This window comes from Brachionichthys hirsutus, chromosome 3, assembly GCF_040956055.1.
Source record: "Brachionichthys hirsutus isolate HB-005 chromosome 3, CSIRO-AGI_Bhir_v1, whole genome shotgun sequence".
Lineage (NCBI taxonomy): Eukaryota > Metazoa > Chordata > Actinopteri > Lophiiformes > Brachionichthyidae > Brachionichthys > Brachionichthys hirsutus.
This window is the reverse complement of record NC_090899.1, coordinates 10,982,902-11,000,814: the sequence shown is the minus strand read 5'-3', so window position 1 is coordinate 11,000,814 and position 17,913 is coordinate 10,982,902. Positions and strand designations below refer to the sequence as shown.

The window sequence follows — 17,913 nt, the reverse complement described above, 5'->3', positions numbered from 1 at the left end:
GATGTTCTTGGCTGCCTCTGATGCTCAGGTAGCCCGTGGCATTCCTCCACCTTCATCAAGGGACTGAATGTGTACTGTGAAATCACACCTCACAACATTGACAGACAGTATTGACATATTGCATGAAAGATGGAATCAACACTGGGGTTTTTTTCAACACAACAATTCTCCCCATTTTGAAACAGTGGCTGTTGATTTGAATAAGTATTTTTGATCAAATAAAATTCCCTAAAAGGTTCTTCACTCTTTATCTGGCATTGAACAATGTGATGTTTTTTACATAGAGAAACAGAATTAGACACATGTCATAGCATAATGAGTTGTGCTCCTGTGGATCTGTTGGCTCAAAAGTGCTGGATTGTTAATTTACTAACCAGTCTCACTCTCTTGCTGCAGTTTTTCCCTAAGGATCCATTTTCAAGCACTGTTCTCATTCGCCAGACATCTTCAGGATAGTTGACTGTTCCAGATGGAAAGCTGTTGAGAAATAAATAATGAAATATCAGGATCAGTTTTAGACTTTTTATACATATTATGGATGAAAGGAATCTAATGTCACAGATCTGTGCAATAAGTAGTAGCATTTTCACTATTCATATTGCTGGCATTTGTGCAAAATGGACGTGGATTTCATATTTAGTGGAATGGACTCCAAGAGCAGGAATTAGAAGAGTTATATACTGGGATATATCCTTAGTATATATCTGCGGTTAAAAACATTGGATAATGAGAACTACTCAATACTGGTAGATCAAAGAGTTATCTGATGTGGAATAAGTGCTGTTAAACTGAGGTCAATGAGTCATGAGCAAGATCCATGATGTGGCACAATCTTGTTCCTACTCAGAAGCCCTACATTTAATAAAAATGATTAAAATAATAATACAATTAAAAATATTTTTTCAGATTTAGCTCATTCCACAGGGATTTGACTAGAGACCCGGAGGTTGGCCTGGGCACTGCCGAGGTGTCTATCCATGATACTTTACACATTGCGTGTGTGATAATATACTAGACTAAAAAATGAATTTCTCTACTGAGGGATTCATAAGTGTAATAAAACTTTAAAGCTGCTGGTGCAGTCAGCTGTATGGAGGATGAGCCTTAAAAAGAGCGTGAGCTCAGTTTTAAAAACACACACAACATTTTTGTGTCATTTCATCAGCTCTCAAAAGCCTAAATCACAGAAGTCCTAAAACCTCATATGCTTCCTGACATATGCCCGTTAGGAAAATCCAAAGAAATGAAATGCAGCAACAGAACAGCAGAGGCTACCTTTGATCACTGTGGCTTGTGAGCGCATAATTTGGCTACATAATTTCAAAAGGCACATGTGATATTTTATTCAGGAGGCCAGAACCAGCTTTGCTGCTCGTCCTTTGTTTGCTTGAGTTTATATCCTCTTAATGCAGGGATGAACACAACGCAAAACATATAGCCTTTAATATTGGACACCACTTCTAAAGGTTCTCTAAGAAGTCCTCTTAAATAAAATAGAAATGTATACTCTATATGTATTGTTAGGAATGCTAAATACTACATTTATATAGCTTGTACAATCCTGCAGGTTCTTGAATGGAAACCAACAATGCCAAAACCAATAAAATCCCTCAGATTTATTGTATGCAAGCACTCCCACCTGCACCAGTGACTCACTCTCCTGTCCTTTGCTCTATTATGAATGAAAACGCAACAAATTGTTTTCTGTCATGAATAGCTGGGCAGTCTTTTTTGTTTCCATCTATAAAGGCCATTTCTTTTTTGAAAAGAGATGGTGTCCCTGTGCCCTGAAGAGACAGTTAGTATTTTGACAGACCTGGAGGAGGAAAATATGGCTGAGAGAGCCATGAATTTGTCTGTCAAACAATAATTTTTGGTCATGCTACATATAACCTCATATTTAAAGTCCTTGTTATAAAACATAGGACAATGACATTAGATTGGCCATCATGCATGCTCTGCAGAAAATGCACAGTGTTTCAGCATCAAATGGGTGTGAATGGTACATATGATGCTATGCAGTCATATGTTTGAGCATATTTGCCCTGCATGGGAAAATGACATGTTGTTCTCCTTCTGTTACTGTGCTAGCACCTTCTTAAAGAGGATGGCTTAACTTGTCTGCTAACATCCCGAGAACCCGCTGTGCATGCTGGGGATTTATGTCAGCAAACTGTCACATTTTGGCACCTTACATTTTTGGTTCAGCTTTTTCTGACTAACCATGAGTTTAATTATTCCTCAGTAGTGGGAAAGAGATAGTTTGTTGAGTTCCCCAGGGGGTTAAGGGGGGCAGCGCAGCATCCAATTTTTGGGTCAAGTGTTTCTGGGATTCCTGGGTCAAAGTATAAAAGCATAGAGCTGCATTCTGATTTAAGAGCTTCCATTCTCTGTGTGGATAATTTAGTAGATGAATCTAAATCACTCATGACACAGCTACAATCTCCTCACATGTCAGATTGTTTGATGGATGACCCAAACTGTCCCAACAGCCTGCTTCCACTGCTGTTGGGCTCGTTGCTGACATTCAGTCGAGCTGTCTCTTTGGACCAGAACAATGCTGAGAGAACATGCCATCTCAGCCCAGCCTAATGTCAAAAATATTGTTCCTCCCATTCTACACGACGCCGTTGTCTTCTTCTTTCCTCATACTTTTGTGTCCTTCTGCTTCAGTCGTACTCATGATGAAATAGAAATACTGTTTTGAAGGCAAAGGGTCGTCACAGCTAATATTGATTTTTATTGTTTTTGCTCACTTTGCCTTATGTATATTAATAAAAATAAACAATTTATATTTTGGAAAGCATTCTTACTTTGTAGCATTTCTTCGAAGACACCGCAGCCTTTTTGTACAGTATAGCCAACTTCTCTAAGTTCAGCTGTTTCAAACTGAACATTTTTTTTGGTTGGCAATAACTTAAATCTAACTAGAAAAACACTCAGAGAGCGCAGACCTCCGCCATGCAGCTCAATCCCCTTGTAGTTGGATTCACACCATCCCAAACGTGTTTGATCTGGTTTATCGTCAAAAGGTTCTAAATTGTTCTTGGTATCTTTATACACCAGGATCTCTCCTGGTAACATTCCAAATATTTCCTGAAAATATCAAGATCTGTCCAGAACCTTTTGAATTGTCTTGCTGATAGACAGGCGGACAGACAAACACCAGCGATCACATAACCCTCAGCCTCAGCCTCAGCGGAGGTAATAATTAATCTAATCTGCTCTAAACTTTAGAGGAAATTTAGTACACCTCAGAAACTTTTTTTGATGTACAGTCAAGTCTGTCCTCATAAATTCCACTTCAGTCTGGAAACTGCACTGCCCTGGAGAGGAAGCCCGCCATCGTGAGAATAAAGCTGCACTATTCATCTCCAGAGCAGCCTCCACATCACTTGAAGACATTTACAACACTAGGGTCATCAAGAGGGCACACATCATCATCGGGGACAGTATACACCCCCCACACAGACCATCCATCATCAGACAGACTTACAGTTTCAACACACAGACCATTATGCTGCTGTATAACTGTCCCCCCTGCCCACCACTGAACAGTCTAAACAAAGCCTAATAAATAGGCCTGGTATATTACCTGTCTGCAATATTTATTGTGCGGAATGTGGGGCATGTGAAATTTTAACATTTAAGTCTAACTACAAAATACTTTCCTCCACAGAATGAATACCAGTAAAATAATATGAAAAGGATAAATGAATTGGGCGGCCACTACCATGGTAGCATAGAAATAATAAATAGGACCTGATTTCTGTTGAGGAGAGATATCCAGTTGAAATCCGGGTAAACTTTCTCAACAAAACGATTTTGTTTTTTAACACTTTCAATAATATCTCTCTCATTACCTCCACAAAGGAGGTTCTGTTTTTGCTGGCCTTTTCCAAGACACTGTGGAATGAGTAGTGGGCAAACGGATTTGTTGTATCTTCAAAAGCTATGGATCTCTCGATCCGGAAAAATCCACCATTACTGAATGTTTTTTGGGAATAACGTAAGTGACATGCGCTATCCCACACACACTGTATTGAGCGCATGCTGTTGGCACTTGCCAGTCGCTGTCTCTCTATATGTGTCAAATATGATGAGACTTTTATTATATGTTCTTATTTTTAATAGTCTTAGTAATGTATTTAACGTATTTAGTCTTAATGGTTTCAAGTAAAACCGCAGTGAAATATCACAAGCTGAAGCAGACAGTAACTCTGACTCAAGACAGAGGCGCGTGCGTGAGCCGTCTTTATTTGTTCTATCCACAAAATGCGCGAGTTACAAAGAAGAAGAAGAAGAAAAAATATGTGCACACACTGCTGTACAGTGCATTATATATTTGTACAATATACAGTTCACAACAAAAGTCAAAGTATATGCAGTACTTCAATTTGTATTACACGTGCATGAATTGTGGCATTGCAGTGGGAAACTAAGAGCAGAGTTCAGAGCAAATAGGCTCTCTCTCGGCTGCTATGAATTTAACATTCTTGCTTGGCTAAACATGAACATCAAGTATTATGTGTGTGTAAAGAAAGCTGGTATCAGAAACATAACCTTTGTAAATCTGTCTGTGCCTCTCCAGCCACAAACCTCACCGCACATCACTGGAATAACTTCTAAACTAAAAATTATATCAATGGGAATCCAATTTCGAAAGGTTTGTTTTCATGGTTAAGGAATCTAAAAATATAGATGAAACAAATGTAGGGCCATTATTGTTGGTGTAAATCTTAATATAGGGACACTGAGGTGCTTGGTGGAGGTGCTTTTCTAGTTTACATTCAATTGTTCTTAAATGATGCAACAATACAACACAATAATGTAAGTGTTGGACAAAGAATATTTAAACAGAAAACTGAGTGTCCAAGCTGGACATTTTGAATTTGCAAGTAATTGCTTAAGTTAATTAAAATATATTATCCTTAAAAAAAAAATTACTTTTTGGTCTCTGCAGGAAGAACACAGAAGGATTTAATACAAGTATTAACGGTTCTGTTCGATTGAGAGTCCGGCAACAACAGAGGCAGTGAACCACTTCTCGTGATGGCAGAACCTGCTCTTGGATAAACACACCGATTTTTGATACGCATGTGAGAACGACATGTCAAAATGATTGCTGTGCAACGAGTCTGCGAACCAGGCGGACTGTGTCATAAAACTGAGAGGAACACGCTGACATTTGACCACAGGATGGTGGCAGTAGTGCTTCCTCTTGTCAGAGCTATACCAGCAGTGAAATGTCACTGTCAGTTATTATTCTGTGGTTGCCATGACTTATGTGAAGTCCATTTTCTCTCTTTGAATGCATTCTGTCAGGGAAAGAAAGTTCCAGTCTCAAATCCTTTCTGCCCAGTTTCTGACTGGAAGCATCTGACAGCAAATGGCTACATGGCCTCTCCACAGATGAGGCATCCATCTGTCCTTGGACGGCCTGCCGACTTTCACAATGGCGTCATTTTCTTTGCAATGGCTTACAATTGGTTTACTGCTATTGTCTTTATCGCCTGCAACATTGGACTGGAGAATATCACAGTATAATCCCAGGTGATTGTGGTATTTATTCTCACATTCTGTAATTTACTCACGTAAACTTTGTGGTTAGCTCTGTTGCCTCGCATCAAGAAAGGATGTGTCTGAAAGGATTTTCTCTGGGTACTCAGGACCAACTCTCCACACTAAGCATGTAAGTTCATTTTACGGTTGTATAATGACAAATATCTGTGGTAGAAAGTGCACAGTGTCTTCTCACCTGATAGTTACCCTGCAATGCTGCATTGGTGTCAGTGTTGCCCTAAATCATTGTCTTTGTCTTTTTTTTTAATCAAGAATAGAGTTTGACCTATGTCTGCCCACCTGAGAGGTTCTGGCAGTGGCTGAAGATGACATTTGCTGAGAACATTACAGCAGCTCTGGTTAAATATCATCGTGCGCTCGCCACAGAAGGCTGCAGATGTTTTCATTCTGAGTGAGCCCTGCCTAATCTGAGGTTGAACAATTGAGATATTCATCAACTAATTGGTAGAATTGGGTCACATCTGCACGGCTCAACGACGCAGCGGGTTTTACCTGAATGGTGGCGGTATCTCCGTGACACTCGGGGGTTGACAGCTGCTCCGGAGCCCCTCGTTCCATTGAGCTGCTCCCTTGACCCGTTTGCAACCACCATTCTCAAGCAATTGCTGAATGCAGCAATAGCTGTTCCTTGCTGCTGTAACCACCGCCCATTCCAGGATAGATGGCGGAAAGATTGACATTATATTGGCACTGGTATTAGGGAGAAATACTGGGCTTAATTCTAACTGAACACAAGAGCCAGCAAGTTGGATAACAGAGCAAGTGCAATCCAGTTGGCTGTGGCTCTAGAGCTTGCGGGAAGAAGTAGTTTCCAAATGATTTTATATATTTAAATAATTTTCGAGATTAGTAATTGGCACAATCCTTCCCATGTAAAAGTTGAGTGTTATATGATTCTCTTCTGCAGGGATGCATGAAAATGAGGAAACTTTTCCGTGATGGCACTTGCTTTTAACTCTCCAGCCGATATCTGACCCTGTCAGACACTACCGGGGCTTTGAAGAGACTTCCTCTCATTCCTTTCATGGCCTTATGACATTCCACTTTAAATCAACTCCAGCATCAAAAAAAAAACCCATCATCCTAAAATGATCAGAAAAGAGTCGGAATGTGTTCACACCCATCTGGGATGTAAGATCAGAAGGCTGTAGATTCTAATTAACCAGCGTAGCTTTTGCCTTGGCAGAATGCTTAATAAACTTTTCTATGACTAAGCAGATGATGGCCATGTTTGCCATAATTTTAATGACATAATGAGTCACTTATTCTATCAAGAAAAGTAACATGTCGGCAGTTCATTTACCTTTTCCCCAGTGCCAGTGCAGGTTTTTGTTGTGACCTTCATGTAGTTCTGTGCAAGCCCAGCCCAAAGACTAGCATGCGTGTTACTGTATGTCATGGTCCACTGTAAGGAATCTTAGGAAATGAGATATTGATAGCTTGTGAAATTAGCCCTTTGTTTAAATAATGGGATAAATTAATCCATAATCGAGGAAAAATCGACCTCTGTTAATGATGAGATAATTTAACTTGTCATCTCCTGATCATAATATTAAAAAGGTAATTGCAAGTACCGGGTAAGTCAATGTTCATATTTTGTTAATTTGGACAGCGATAAGAAATGGGGCAATATAATTACTTGCTTGTTCACTTAAATCAGCACAGTGAAAATTATGGCTAAACCATGATGTCTTACCTAGATGAGTCAAATTAATTAATCTGTTCTGAAGAAGCCTTTAGCAAAAACAATTGTACCTAATTTATAATGTATAATCAAGTGAAATGTTACTGAAGCGTTCTTTTAAAGAGATGAAAACTAGAAAAGCACTCAGAGCGCACAGCTCTGCCGAGCAGCTCATTCTCCCTCATTAGATTTGCACCGTCCACATGGTGATCTGGATCATCATGTGTGTTGTGCATTTAGCCATGTTGATGTGTATTTGTAACATATTTTTAATCTGTAAATGGGGTTTTCAATGTTAAAATGTAATATTTTACGAATATTACGAATGTGGTTCAGGTATTTCTGCAACAGTCTATTTCAGTTATTTAGCTCATCATTAAAGAACTAGACACAAGTTTCGTGATTACTTGTAATGTAATTTAACATTGCCACTTATGGATCCTGCTAATGTAAGCTGTAAATGTGCATGCAGATTTGTGCTACAGATCAGCCATAAATTAAATAAACTATTGATAACAGTCATTCATTCACTTAATTATGTCTCAGACTCAGTCAGTCTGAGTGAACTGTGGCTTTTGCAATGCATTCATTTGGTAAACAAGTCATTCTGAAAACTAGCGCAACATTTATTTGGCCCCCACAAAATAAAAATGTTATATGTGGAGGAGATGGTTTGCTCTAAGACTTTATTTTAGTTTACAGTACAGGTGCATATTTATGCGTCTCCCTGAGTCAGCTTTTAAAATGCAAAAGAAAAAAATAACAAATAAAACAAGCAATGACGGCACGGCACACATAATGAATTATTAGAAATACAAAGCGAAGAAAATAAGAAGCCTGAATTTCAATTAGTGCACTTAAAGATCTAGTTTTATACAAATATAGTGTCCTGTAAATACACCAATGAATACAATTGTGATGTTAAATTACTGAAACAATATGTTTAATATATTTTAAGGAAAATGTGAAATTATTGAATCAATATGTTAAACAAAAGATGTTAAAATATGTTAAATACAATGTAAATTGACTGAAGGAATATTCCATCTTCACACAGCTGGACTGGCTGATCATTTTTAATAGAACGTGTTTCTCCTCATTTTTAATAAGTCCTGCAGTCCTACTGTGTGGTGAAAGCGATCAGCCACACATCCTGCTGAAATTCAGCATTAGCAGTTTCTGGAGGGCCGTAAATTAGAAATGAAGAGGCAGCAATTGACACGGACCTCCAGCCCTAAACCGGGGCTCTCTGAGGCCCCAAACAAGCCACTATGTCAAATTCTCCAAATTACTCCTGCCACAGCAGCCGGGGAGGAGAGATTCACAACGACATGAGCGGAGAGACAGACTCACATTCCGGTTACATCTCAAGCACTGCAGAACGATTTGTCTTTTCTACACCTTTCCTTTCATCAGTCCGTCCTTTCTTATGTCTATCCCCACTTCTTTCTTTCTCTCTCTCACTCTCCCTCATCCTCTGAGTCGTGGACACAGCTCCGTGGCGTCATGCGATGCTGCTGTTTGGACAGAATCGGACGTGTGTTAACTGCAGCCTGGTCTCCACACTGACTGGTGAGTCAACACAGGCTGGGTTTCAACTTGCCTGCTCAAATGTGACTTTATTTGTTGCGTCGCACGTTTAAATCCCACTGATATCCTGTGTAGAGGGGAAAGGGAGCTCATCGGGTTTGAGCAGGCAATGTAAACCCAGCTTGTGTTGACTGACACACCAATCAGCAGCAAACAGATTGAGAATTATTTTTTGCAGATTATCTTTCTGCCCCTGCAAATATGTGACTTTTCTTGATCTGTTTTAGATAAGGCTTTCCACACTGCCATCTCAACTGGGTAACCAGTCTTTCCCCATGTTTTACAGCATTGGTACAGAAATAAAAGCAAACGAATCACATGGTACATACAGGTGAGATGGATTAAGGGGAAGAGGCAATCACAGAGGAACCTGGATAATTTGGTCCTGCTGGTTTGGTAAAGAAGAAGCAGGAAAATCAGGGGACGAGTAGCAATTAGCAGAAGCACAAGTGACTAGTGCCCCCTAGTGTTTGCGTGCTGTACAGTATGATTAGTTTCCACTGTTGCTATATGATTGCACTGCAAACTCACCTTGCAGATTTTTTTTTTTTAAACCGTGTGCACTGATGCTGTGATTTTTGAAATTACTTCCTGACATGAAACCTCACCGTTAACTGCTGATGCAACAAATTCTGAATATTTTATGTGTATCTTTTGCAGATTCATCGTCTTCTGAGTAAAAGCCCAGACAGAACTGCAAAGTGTTTGCACATGTTGAACAGGAGGCATGAGGTTTGCTGGTTGTTCATCTCTGGTATGAAAAAGGTTAGCATGTCATGAAGACATTACTTTAATCACAGAGAGTGCAGTATGTCGTTCTCTATTCTTCCCAACTGTGACTCGGAACTATAATCCCTTTACGTGGGCTGTCGATGCTACTTTTACTTCCTCTCTGAAAGGTTTGCACACGTAGATTGCGGTCAATGTGTAACAAAGGTGAGACAGACAGGCCATCCATTGTATGGAGTTTCCCTTTTGGTAAAGGATGAATCTGACAGATTTACTATACACTGCATACACTAATGATAATAATTAGGCTGCAAGGATTTTGTTTTAGTCTATGAAGGCACATGGATTGTTCCCAATCTGAATAAACACTGGCAACAGGAAAATCCAAAGATGTGATTTACTCTGACAAAATATCATTAATTGTGGTTTAATGATGGCAATAATTTATTTCATTTCTATTTTATTTTTAATCCTTTTGAACCTGCCAAAGATGGAAGCATCCTGTTTCCACTACGTCAAAGTCCTTCCTCTGTGGGGACCAACTGATAGCAGGTAATCTTTGCCCTGAGCAGGAACTAACAGAAGAAGAGCAGCAGAGCAGCCGATTCCTGGCAGTGACGAAGAGGTAAGACAGTATAATGAAGTAAGACATTGAATGTATTCATTTGCATGAACACTAGTCAAACAGTGATCAATCACATGTTGAAGACTCGACAAACAAGATACTTTTCGCAATGCTTCGTTTGTAACTTCATCGTGGTGTAAGTGCCATTCTTGCTATGTATGTAAACAGAAACATTTAAGTAGTATTTGAATACCTCGTAAAATATATTTCACTTCTTTGAAGGGGGGACTCAGTTGAGGAAGTTGAGTAGGAAACGTAAGTCATAATGTATTAGTGGTAGCTGGTTATTTATTATTGCCTTGAGTTCATAGTGATGACTCACATGAGTCCACTGTTATTTATTAATCTCTATGAGGGACGGACGTTGCTTTAATTGCGTATACTGTGAGACCTATCTGTAGGCAGACACGTTCATTTACTGCAGTTTTACATCATAAATAATTACTCTTTGTTACTCTCGTGTCTTGTATATGGAGATAGAATCTCTGGATGCTTGTCTGTCTTGATTTCTACTGAATTCCCTTTGAGATCAACTAACCACAACCTATTTAGCCATTAAATATACATGCAATTCTAGTTGATGGGGGGCTTAAAGGCCATAAATGTGGATGCTAGTCATGACTGCCTCTTGTTGATTGTTTAATGCATCATTCTCTAATTACCCATCATTTTGTTCTGCGGTGACTTCGCCCCATTTACCATATCATCGTCACTGATTAAACTGTTGAAAAAGAAAATGCTGACCTTAATTTAACCTTCGGCTTTGACTTGTCTTCTCTGGACCGCTTGGTTCCTCAGTGGATTGAAAGACCTGACACCTTTTTTGTGTGATGATGGACCAGCGTCACGGCGGCAGCAAGGATAATTTTGGATTTAACCCCCCTCCGTACAACCCTCAGCACGATGGACACAACTTTAACGCAGGCAGCAAGGATAATTTTGGATTAAACCCCCCTCCGTACAACTCTCAGCACGATGGACACAACTTTAACGCAGGAATGAGCCATCAGGTTTGGAGGAGTGACAGTATTTTATCATGTTGTTTTGTCATGTCGAAGAAGGGAATATGGACATTGTTTTTTGTATGTAATTATAGATGCTTGACTTTCTTTTATGACATCATTTCAACAGGAAATTAATTTTCAGAAATCTTGATTTCTATTCAGAATTTGAATTTTTGTGCTTGAATGACCTGTGGTGTCCTTGGATGAATCAGGTAGGGGAAGGGAACATCGCAGTGGTGTGTCCTCCTGGCACCTATAACCCATTCCTCCCTGGCCACAACCAGTATGGCCAAGATCCACCTAACTACTCACCCGGCTTACAGGAAAGCAACTTCAGCAACGCTGCCATACGAAAAGGTGAGGCCCAGAAGGATGAGGAACTGACGGGGTAGAAATAGATAGAGCAGGCTTGAATTTAACCACTTTACTCTCCACAAAACAGAAATCATTTAAAACTAGAAAAGCAAAACTAGAGAGCACAGACCTCCGCCGAGCAGCTCATTCCCCTCATAATTAGATTTACACCATCCACACGGTGATCTGGATCAGCACCAAAATGTTCTAAATTGTTCTTGGTATCTTTAAACACCAACCATAAAAAGTAAGAGTGAATCGGAGTTATAGTAACAGATTTTTGAATCCGTAAAATGGCGTTTTCAACGTGTAAAATTCCATAAACATTGATATAATCATCGGAATCATCTGCTCCTGGTAACAGTCTCAACATTTCAATGGAACGGACGGCCAGACGGAGAGACGGACAGACAAACGTCCGCAATTACATAACCTCTGCCTCACCTCGGCAGGGGTCATTAGAGAACGACATGTGGAAAGAGACATTTCATTATATTTATCTGGAAATAATGACCCTGCTGGTGCATGGCTACTTCATTTTAATGGTTTGCTTAATGTTCCGTCTATATTTTACCTCCACTGAGGTAATCAATGGTTTGTCTGTCTGTCTGTCTGTTAGCAAGATAAGTAAAAACATTTCAGGGAATGTTAGCAGGAACAGATGATTAAATTTTGGTGATGATCCAGAAAAGATCCTGGATTCTGGATCACTTTGAAATTTTAGTTAACATTGCAGTCAATGGAGCTTCAAAATTTGTTTCTCAATTCTCGGTTGGCTATTGACCAATGTTTATGGAATTTGATAGAGTCATGTAGGGTGAAGCCCTCTATCTCACCATCGAATTTCATCCGGATCGGATACTGTCGAGACTCAGATTTTCCTACTTATAATGGAGGCTTTTTCCAAAAAACATATGTTGTATGTAAATGTGAACATGAAACCACATTCATCCTTGCATGCATTCAATTCACTCACCAAAAATAAAAGGGTCCGATATTTGCTATCAGGCAAAATGTCTTCAGGATTTGATCCAGAATGAGTTCAAGAAAAAATAGTGAATTTTAACATTGAAAACCCATTTATGGATTCAAGTATAAAAAATACACATCAACTCAGATTCACTTTTACTTTTCATGGTTGGTGTATAAAGATACCAAGAACAATTTATAACCCGTTGGTGATGATCCAGATCACCATGTGGATGGTGTAAATCTAATAATGATGATGATGATGATTAGTTTTATTTTGGTTGTCAGATTAAGACAAAAAAATACAATTTAAACAAAACAAAATATATATTACGACTAAAAATCACAAAACACGTGGGGCACAGAATGCATGCGCTCTGTTCTTAATGTGCTGCTTGAATTGCTGCTTCTGGTCTCTGGAAAAGTTCATCATCAGAAATGCTTACATCATGATTGCAATAATTATGAGGGGAATGAGCTGCTTGGCGGAGGTCTGCGCTCTCTGAGTGCTTTTCTCGTCTTGTGTTATGCTTTCTCAACAGCTTTCATAAGGAAGGTGTACTTAATATTGATGATTCAGTTGCTGGTGACCGTTGGGATCATCTGCGCTTTTCTTTACTGGTGAGGCTCCATCACACGGAGGGATCGCTTCCAGAGCGAGCTGAATCAGGAACTGATCCAGCCGTGCATTATAGAGTAGCCTGTCAGTGAGTAAAATCACACTGGTGCACAAGGACCATAGCTGGCCCCACAAAGATTGTGAGCGAGCCAACCAGTGCTGAATTTTCAGTGTAGAAAACCAAATGGCGCTTATGATGTGTAACATTTTTTTTGTCCTGTATTTTGACAGCCTTATGTTTTGCATAATGAATGTGCTAGAACACTCCCACAGTATTTTCTGTTCATAAATTGTGTGCCCTTCCCACATGCACGATGCCCTGCCATCTGTTAATATTTAATAGTTATTCTGCTGCTCTTGGCCTCTCTATTAGACACTCTCCTCATACGTTCTGCCTTTTGTCACCAAATAACAGGGACACTCTCAACGAATGGACAAGGGACAACTACTGGTTCTCTTATGCCATGATGTAAGCTTTCAAGGACATTTACTTTAAATACATTAGATTGTCTACTCTTCTAGACTTAGTGTCTCGATGCTGGACACCTTTCATCTTTCAACCAGTGTGACCACGTTCAGAGCTTCTGGCGGTGAGTTCAACAAATCTTTAGAAAATGCAAATCACAAGTCCCCCCCCCCCCCCCCCAGCCTGAATCTCAATCCAACGACCTGGCAGCGATAGTGGATCAATATTGCATTCAGTGAATTTAAATATTGAACTGAATGGTGTATTTCACCATTCCTTGCCTGTTTATTGGCTGTTTATGAAGCTTGCTCCATTCTTTATCAAATAGAGGGGGAGCAGTGGTGCTCATCTTGGTCTTGTCTTGCTGTGACAACCTCCGCCGTCAAGTCCCCCTCAACTTCATCGCCCTGGGCCTGTTTGTGAGTAGACGCAGTGCCAGCCAGGCATCAAATTGAGCCTCTACCTCGCCTGCTGTATTTCACAGGTCTTTGGCCATGTTTTTTTTTACTTTTCATTCGTCTCTCCCTCTATCTCAGACTGTCGTCGAGGGCCTGATGCTGGGGTCTGTGACAGTGTGAGTGCTTGCTCTCTAGGATGAATCCCCCACCTGATGCAGAGGCATTTACACAATAATAGCTCCATTCGATCCGCATCTGATTGGAGCGTTGGAGACCTGCAATGGGAGCCATCAATCCTGATAAGATGCTATCAGTGCCGGTTTAGTGAATTAAAAAGAGAGTTCTGGGCTGAAAATAAATCAGATAAATCTGAAATGGTTCAAAACCATTTCTTTTTCTACACCAGAGCCTGTACAACAGGATGATAATGATCTTTTGTAAGCTGTTATGTGCCATGAGAAGGCTAACTATCAATAATGTGTTTAGATTATCACATCTATAAGACCTTACTGTAGTTTAATCTATATTCTATATTGTAGTGTGTATGAAATTCATACAGGCAACATCCAACATGGGCCCCTGCCATCTCTCAAAATGCAATTAATTAAAAAAAATAGAGGCATTTCTTATAATAAAGTAATATTTTACCTCAGCAAAGAACACAACGGTGCCCGCTGACTGGCTAGACGTGATGCTGCGTGATGCCTCTTCCTCTGCTGCTCATATGTTTGATAATTCTGTCTGCAGGTACTTTGATGCTGAGGCAGTTTTATGGGCTGTTGGGGCAACTGCACTGGTTTCCTTCACTTTGACTCTTTTTTGTGTGCAGTCAAAGGTAAGATCTGTCACACACACTGAACTCAGTTTGCTGTGCATCCAAAAGTGAAATTTCATAAGCTGCTGCGACTTTGCTATTCAGTCGGTGCTAAATGTCCATGCAGTGAGTTGTGTTTCCTGTGCAGTCAAAGGAAAAGTGCTAAGCTGACCTGATGGCTCGGTTTTCTGCAGTGTTTGCTGAAAAACCTTAAAACTGCTGTTTGCTATCGCGACGGTGAAGATCAGCACATGTATCAATCACTTGATTCCGTTTGCCCTATGGTGAGATAGGAGTAAACCTCAGGTCTTCCTTCATGCTGTGTGATGCACATATCACACATGTGGAGTTCATGAGTGACCTGGAGCCTTTTATCCTCTTTCTTTTGTCCTTTTCCTTTCATCAGGAGCCCTCTAATAAAGTGAGATTAATATTTGAAACATTGTTCTGGTGCCATTGCATCCCTTAACAGACTTGAGACAGTATTTATCAGTAATGTCTTTTGACTTACTCATATTTAGAATTTAGAAGGAGTTAATATGCACTATCGAGGAGACATTTTGAGAATCACTACATTGGGAGTCCAGCGTTCTGATAAAATGCTCCTAATCATAGTAAAAGTACCCATAATCATACAGTCAGTGGGGCAGAAAATTAGTAAGTAAAATTGATGTAGGTGAAAAGAAATTGCAGTCGGACTCCCTCGTAATCGCCTCTAAGTGTGGCTTGACATTTTGCATGTTTCGTCACTTGTTGAGCTGCTGCATCAGCTAAAACTAGCAAGCAGGTGTCTAATGGTTACCCTGAGAATATAAATGCTCTTTGCTCATTAATCTGTGGGAAGAAGGCAGATGCTTTATGTTGAGAGAGCCTGTGTATTGAGAGACGAGCACCGAGGCTGCAATCACCGCAGGCAAAAAAACCAAACATCCGGGTTTAAAAAAAAAAGTTTTTTGTCCTCATGTGTTTTTCTTCTGCACCACTATTTCATTAATTCTGGTAATGACGTGGCCTACCAACTCATTCTCTGTTGCCCAGTCATGGTCCCGATCTGTGCACAGTGATGTCAAATTCATGTTGCATAGAAAGATGTGAACAGTCGAGACAAAAGGATAAGAATTGAGAAAAAAACAAGCAGAACTATGTCACGTTCAGCCACGGCATGAAGGTAGGGTTCTATTTTAATTTTTTTATGACTCCTCGTTCGTCTCTCAGACCTCAGCACCTCTCTTGCTCTGCAGTTTTATGTTGTATGCGCAGCTTTTTTGTCTTTGTCGCTGTGATATAAATCTCATACAGACTGCCTTGCCGATGTAGCTCATCGCTCTTGAGGCGATCAGCGTTAGTAATTCTCCCACAGCAACTGACATCTTTTTTGTCTCTACCTAAAAGGGCATGCAGGCTAAAAATCTCCTTCCCTCCGCTGTGCCTGTTTTGCAGCTTGTTGATTAATTATCCAGTATAATTAGATCCAGAACTCTGTGTGTGTGTGTTGAACTGCAACGACTCTATCATTTAATGATCTGCAGCACCTCACAATGCAGATGACCTTGAATGCCCTGGCTATATGGCAATGATGAATGTAAATGTCTTTAAACGCTCATCACCTTCAGTCCCTCTCCCTCTCTCTTCTATCCCCTCATCTAGTGGGACTTCACTTTATTGAGGGGGAGCCTGTGGGTGTTTCTCTGGACCCTCTTCTCCTTTGGATTGTTTGCTGTGATTCTCCGATCACAGGTAGATAAAGGAGTCGCCGTGCTCACACCTGTGTACGACCATGTTGGAAGTGAATTGCACTGATTAGAAACAACCAGTGCATGCACACCGTTCTAGCTTTTATCTGCTGGACGTAGTGGGAATGACCCAAGCACTAAGCATGCTCACTCAGACCTTACAGGAGTTGCACAGATTTCAGACAGATGTGCTTGAATATGGAACGCTGCTTACTCAGACAGCTGTTGGTGTTTTAGCCTTAAGCAGGGAAAAAACAACTGCTGTCTTTGAGCGTACTGTCTGCCCCTGCTATCGTACCATTCACGGAACTAGAACTGAAAATGGGATGAGCGTGTGCTCGATTTGTCAGCTACCACATTAAAGCCTGAGGCTGAGTTATTGTAGCCGCAGGTAGCGCAATGCATAATTCCGAGATCTGAAACAATCTTCTTTTAGATGATATTTGGAAGAAATCCTATACCCACTTGTGGAAGGAATGATCACAAAAAAAGCATAAAGTCAGTTCTGCTTCTGGTAACTTTCTGCTTCCGATTCTTTCAACAGTATCTTTACATCCTCTATGCCTGCCTGGGAACCCTCCTGTTTTCTTTAGTAAGTACACTGTAACTTTAATGACATAATATGGTATTCTGAAATACATTTTGAATTGATAACACACTAAAAATGACAGAAACAATCATTAAGGAAAGTTTAATGTCAAGACCCAGGGCCGGGCAGCCTCTCTCCTGTGTTTATCACAGTAGTTAGTGTTAAATAGAGAGACTCTGATGTTCTTGTGCCCTTTAATTTCAATTATACACCTCTTAACAGCAGTAGGCTCCACTTTCACAGTCACCTCTCTGCTTGACTTTGGCTTAACAGCAAATACTGTGACCCATTACATCACCTGGTGGAACAACTTGTGACTGCACGCAGTCACGACTGTCAGCAGCAAGTCACTTGTTTTCAGCTGCATGCTCTGTTTATCTACATTTCCCTCTCTCGTAGATAAGAAACGCTGCTTTCTTTCAGACCAGCTCTTGTAACTGTCTTGCTGTCTCTTTCATCACACAAACACACTTCTTGAATTCACTCACATCACGGTTTACCATCCCGTCTCTCTGCAGTATTTGGTGTTTGATACTCATCTGATCATTGGTGGCAAGCACAAGAAGCATGAACTTTCTCCCGAGGAGTATGCGTTTGCTGCTCTCAACCTCTACTTGGACATCGTCACCCTTTTCCTCCTCCTGCTGCAGCTAATTGGGCTGTGTCGCTAACGCTACCACCATGACAGGCCTCCCAAAGGAAACACTGAAACTCTTCCAACACAGACCAAATGCACAAAAATATGCTGTGTCCGAA

At 40.4% G+C, this 17,913-nt stretch overlaps 1 protein-coding gene across 1 annotated transcript; it reads left to right on the top strand.

The window, feature by feature from the left end:
• Nucleotides 1–11,044: 11,044 nt before the first annotated feature.
• Nucleotides 11,045–17,828, top strand: zgc:110410 (uncharacterized protein LOC553618 homolog). The gene is made up of 10 exons (XM_068758733.1): nt 11,045–11,221; nt 11,428–11,572; nt 13,081–13,159; nt 13,573–13,626; nt 13,952–14,042; nt 14,160–14,197; nt 14,769–14,856; nt 16,483–16,572; nt 17,113–17,160; nt 17,676–17,828. Exons 1-10 carry the CDS (start codon nt 11,045–11,047, stop codon nt 17,826–17,828), a joined length of 963 nt encoding a protein of 320 aa, XP_068614834.1.
• Nucleotides 17,829–17,913: the final 85 nt, after the last annotated feature.

What these genes read in the sequence shown, in the direction of transcription:
- zgc:110410 (XM_068758733.1), top strand. Translation starts at nt 11,045, where the DNA reads ATGGACCAGCGTCACGGCGGCAGCAAGGATAATTTTGGATTTAACCCC. An exon ending in ATCTGCGCTTTTCTTTACTG is followed by an intron (nt 13,160 to 13,572) that starts GTGAGGCTCCAT and finishes ACCAAATAACAG; the next exon opens with GGACACTCTCAACGAATGGA. An exon ending in TCATCGCCCTGGGCCTGTTT is followed by an intron (nt 14,043 to 14,159) that starts GTGAGTAGACGC and finishes CCTCTATCTCAG; the next exon opens with ACTGTCGTCGAGGGCCTGAT.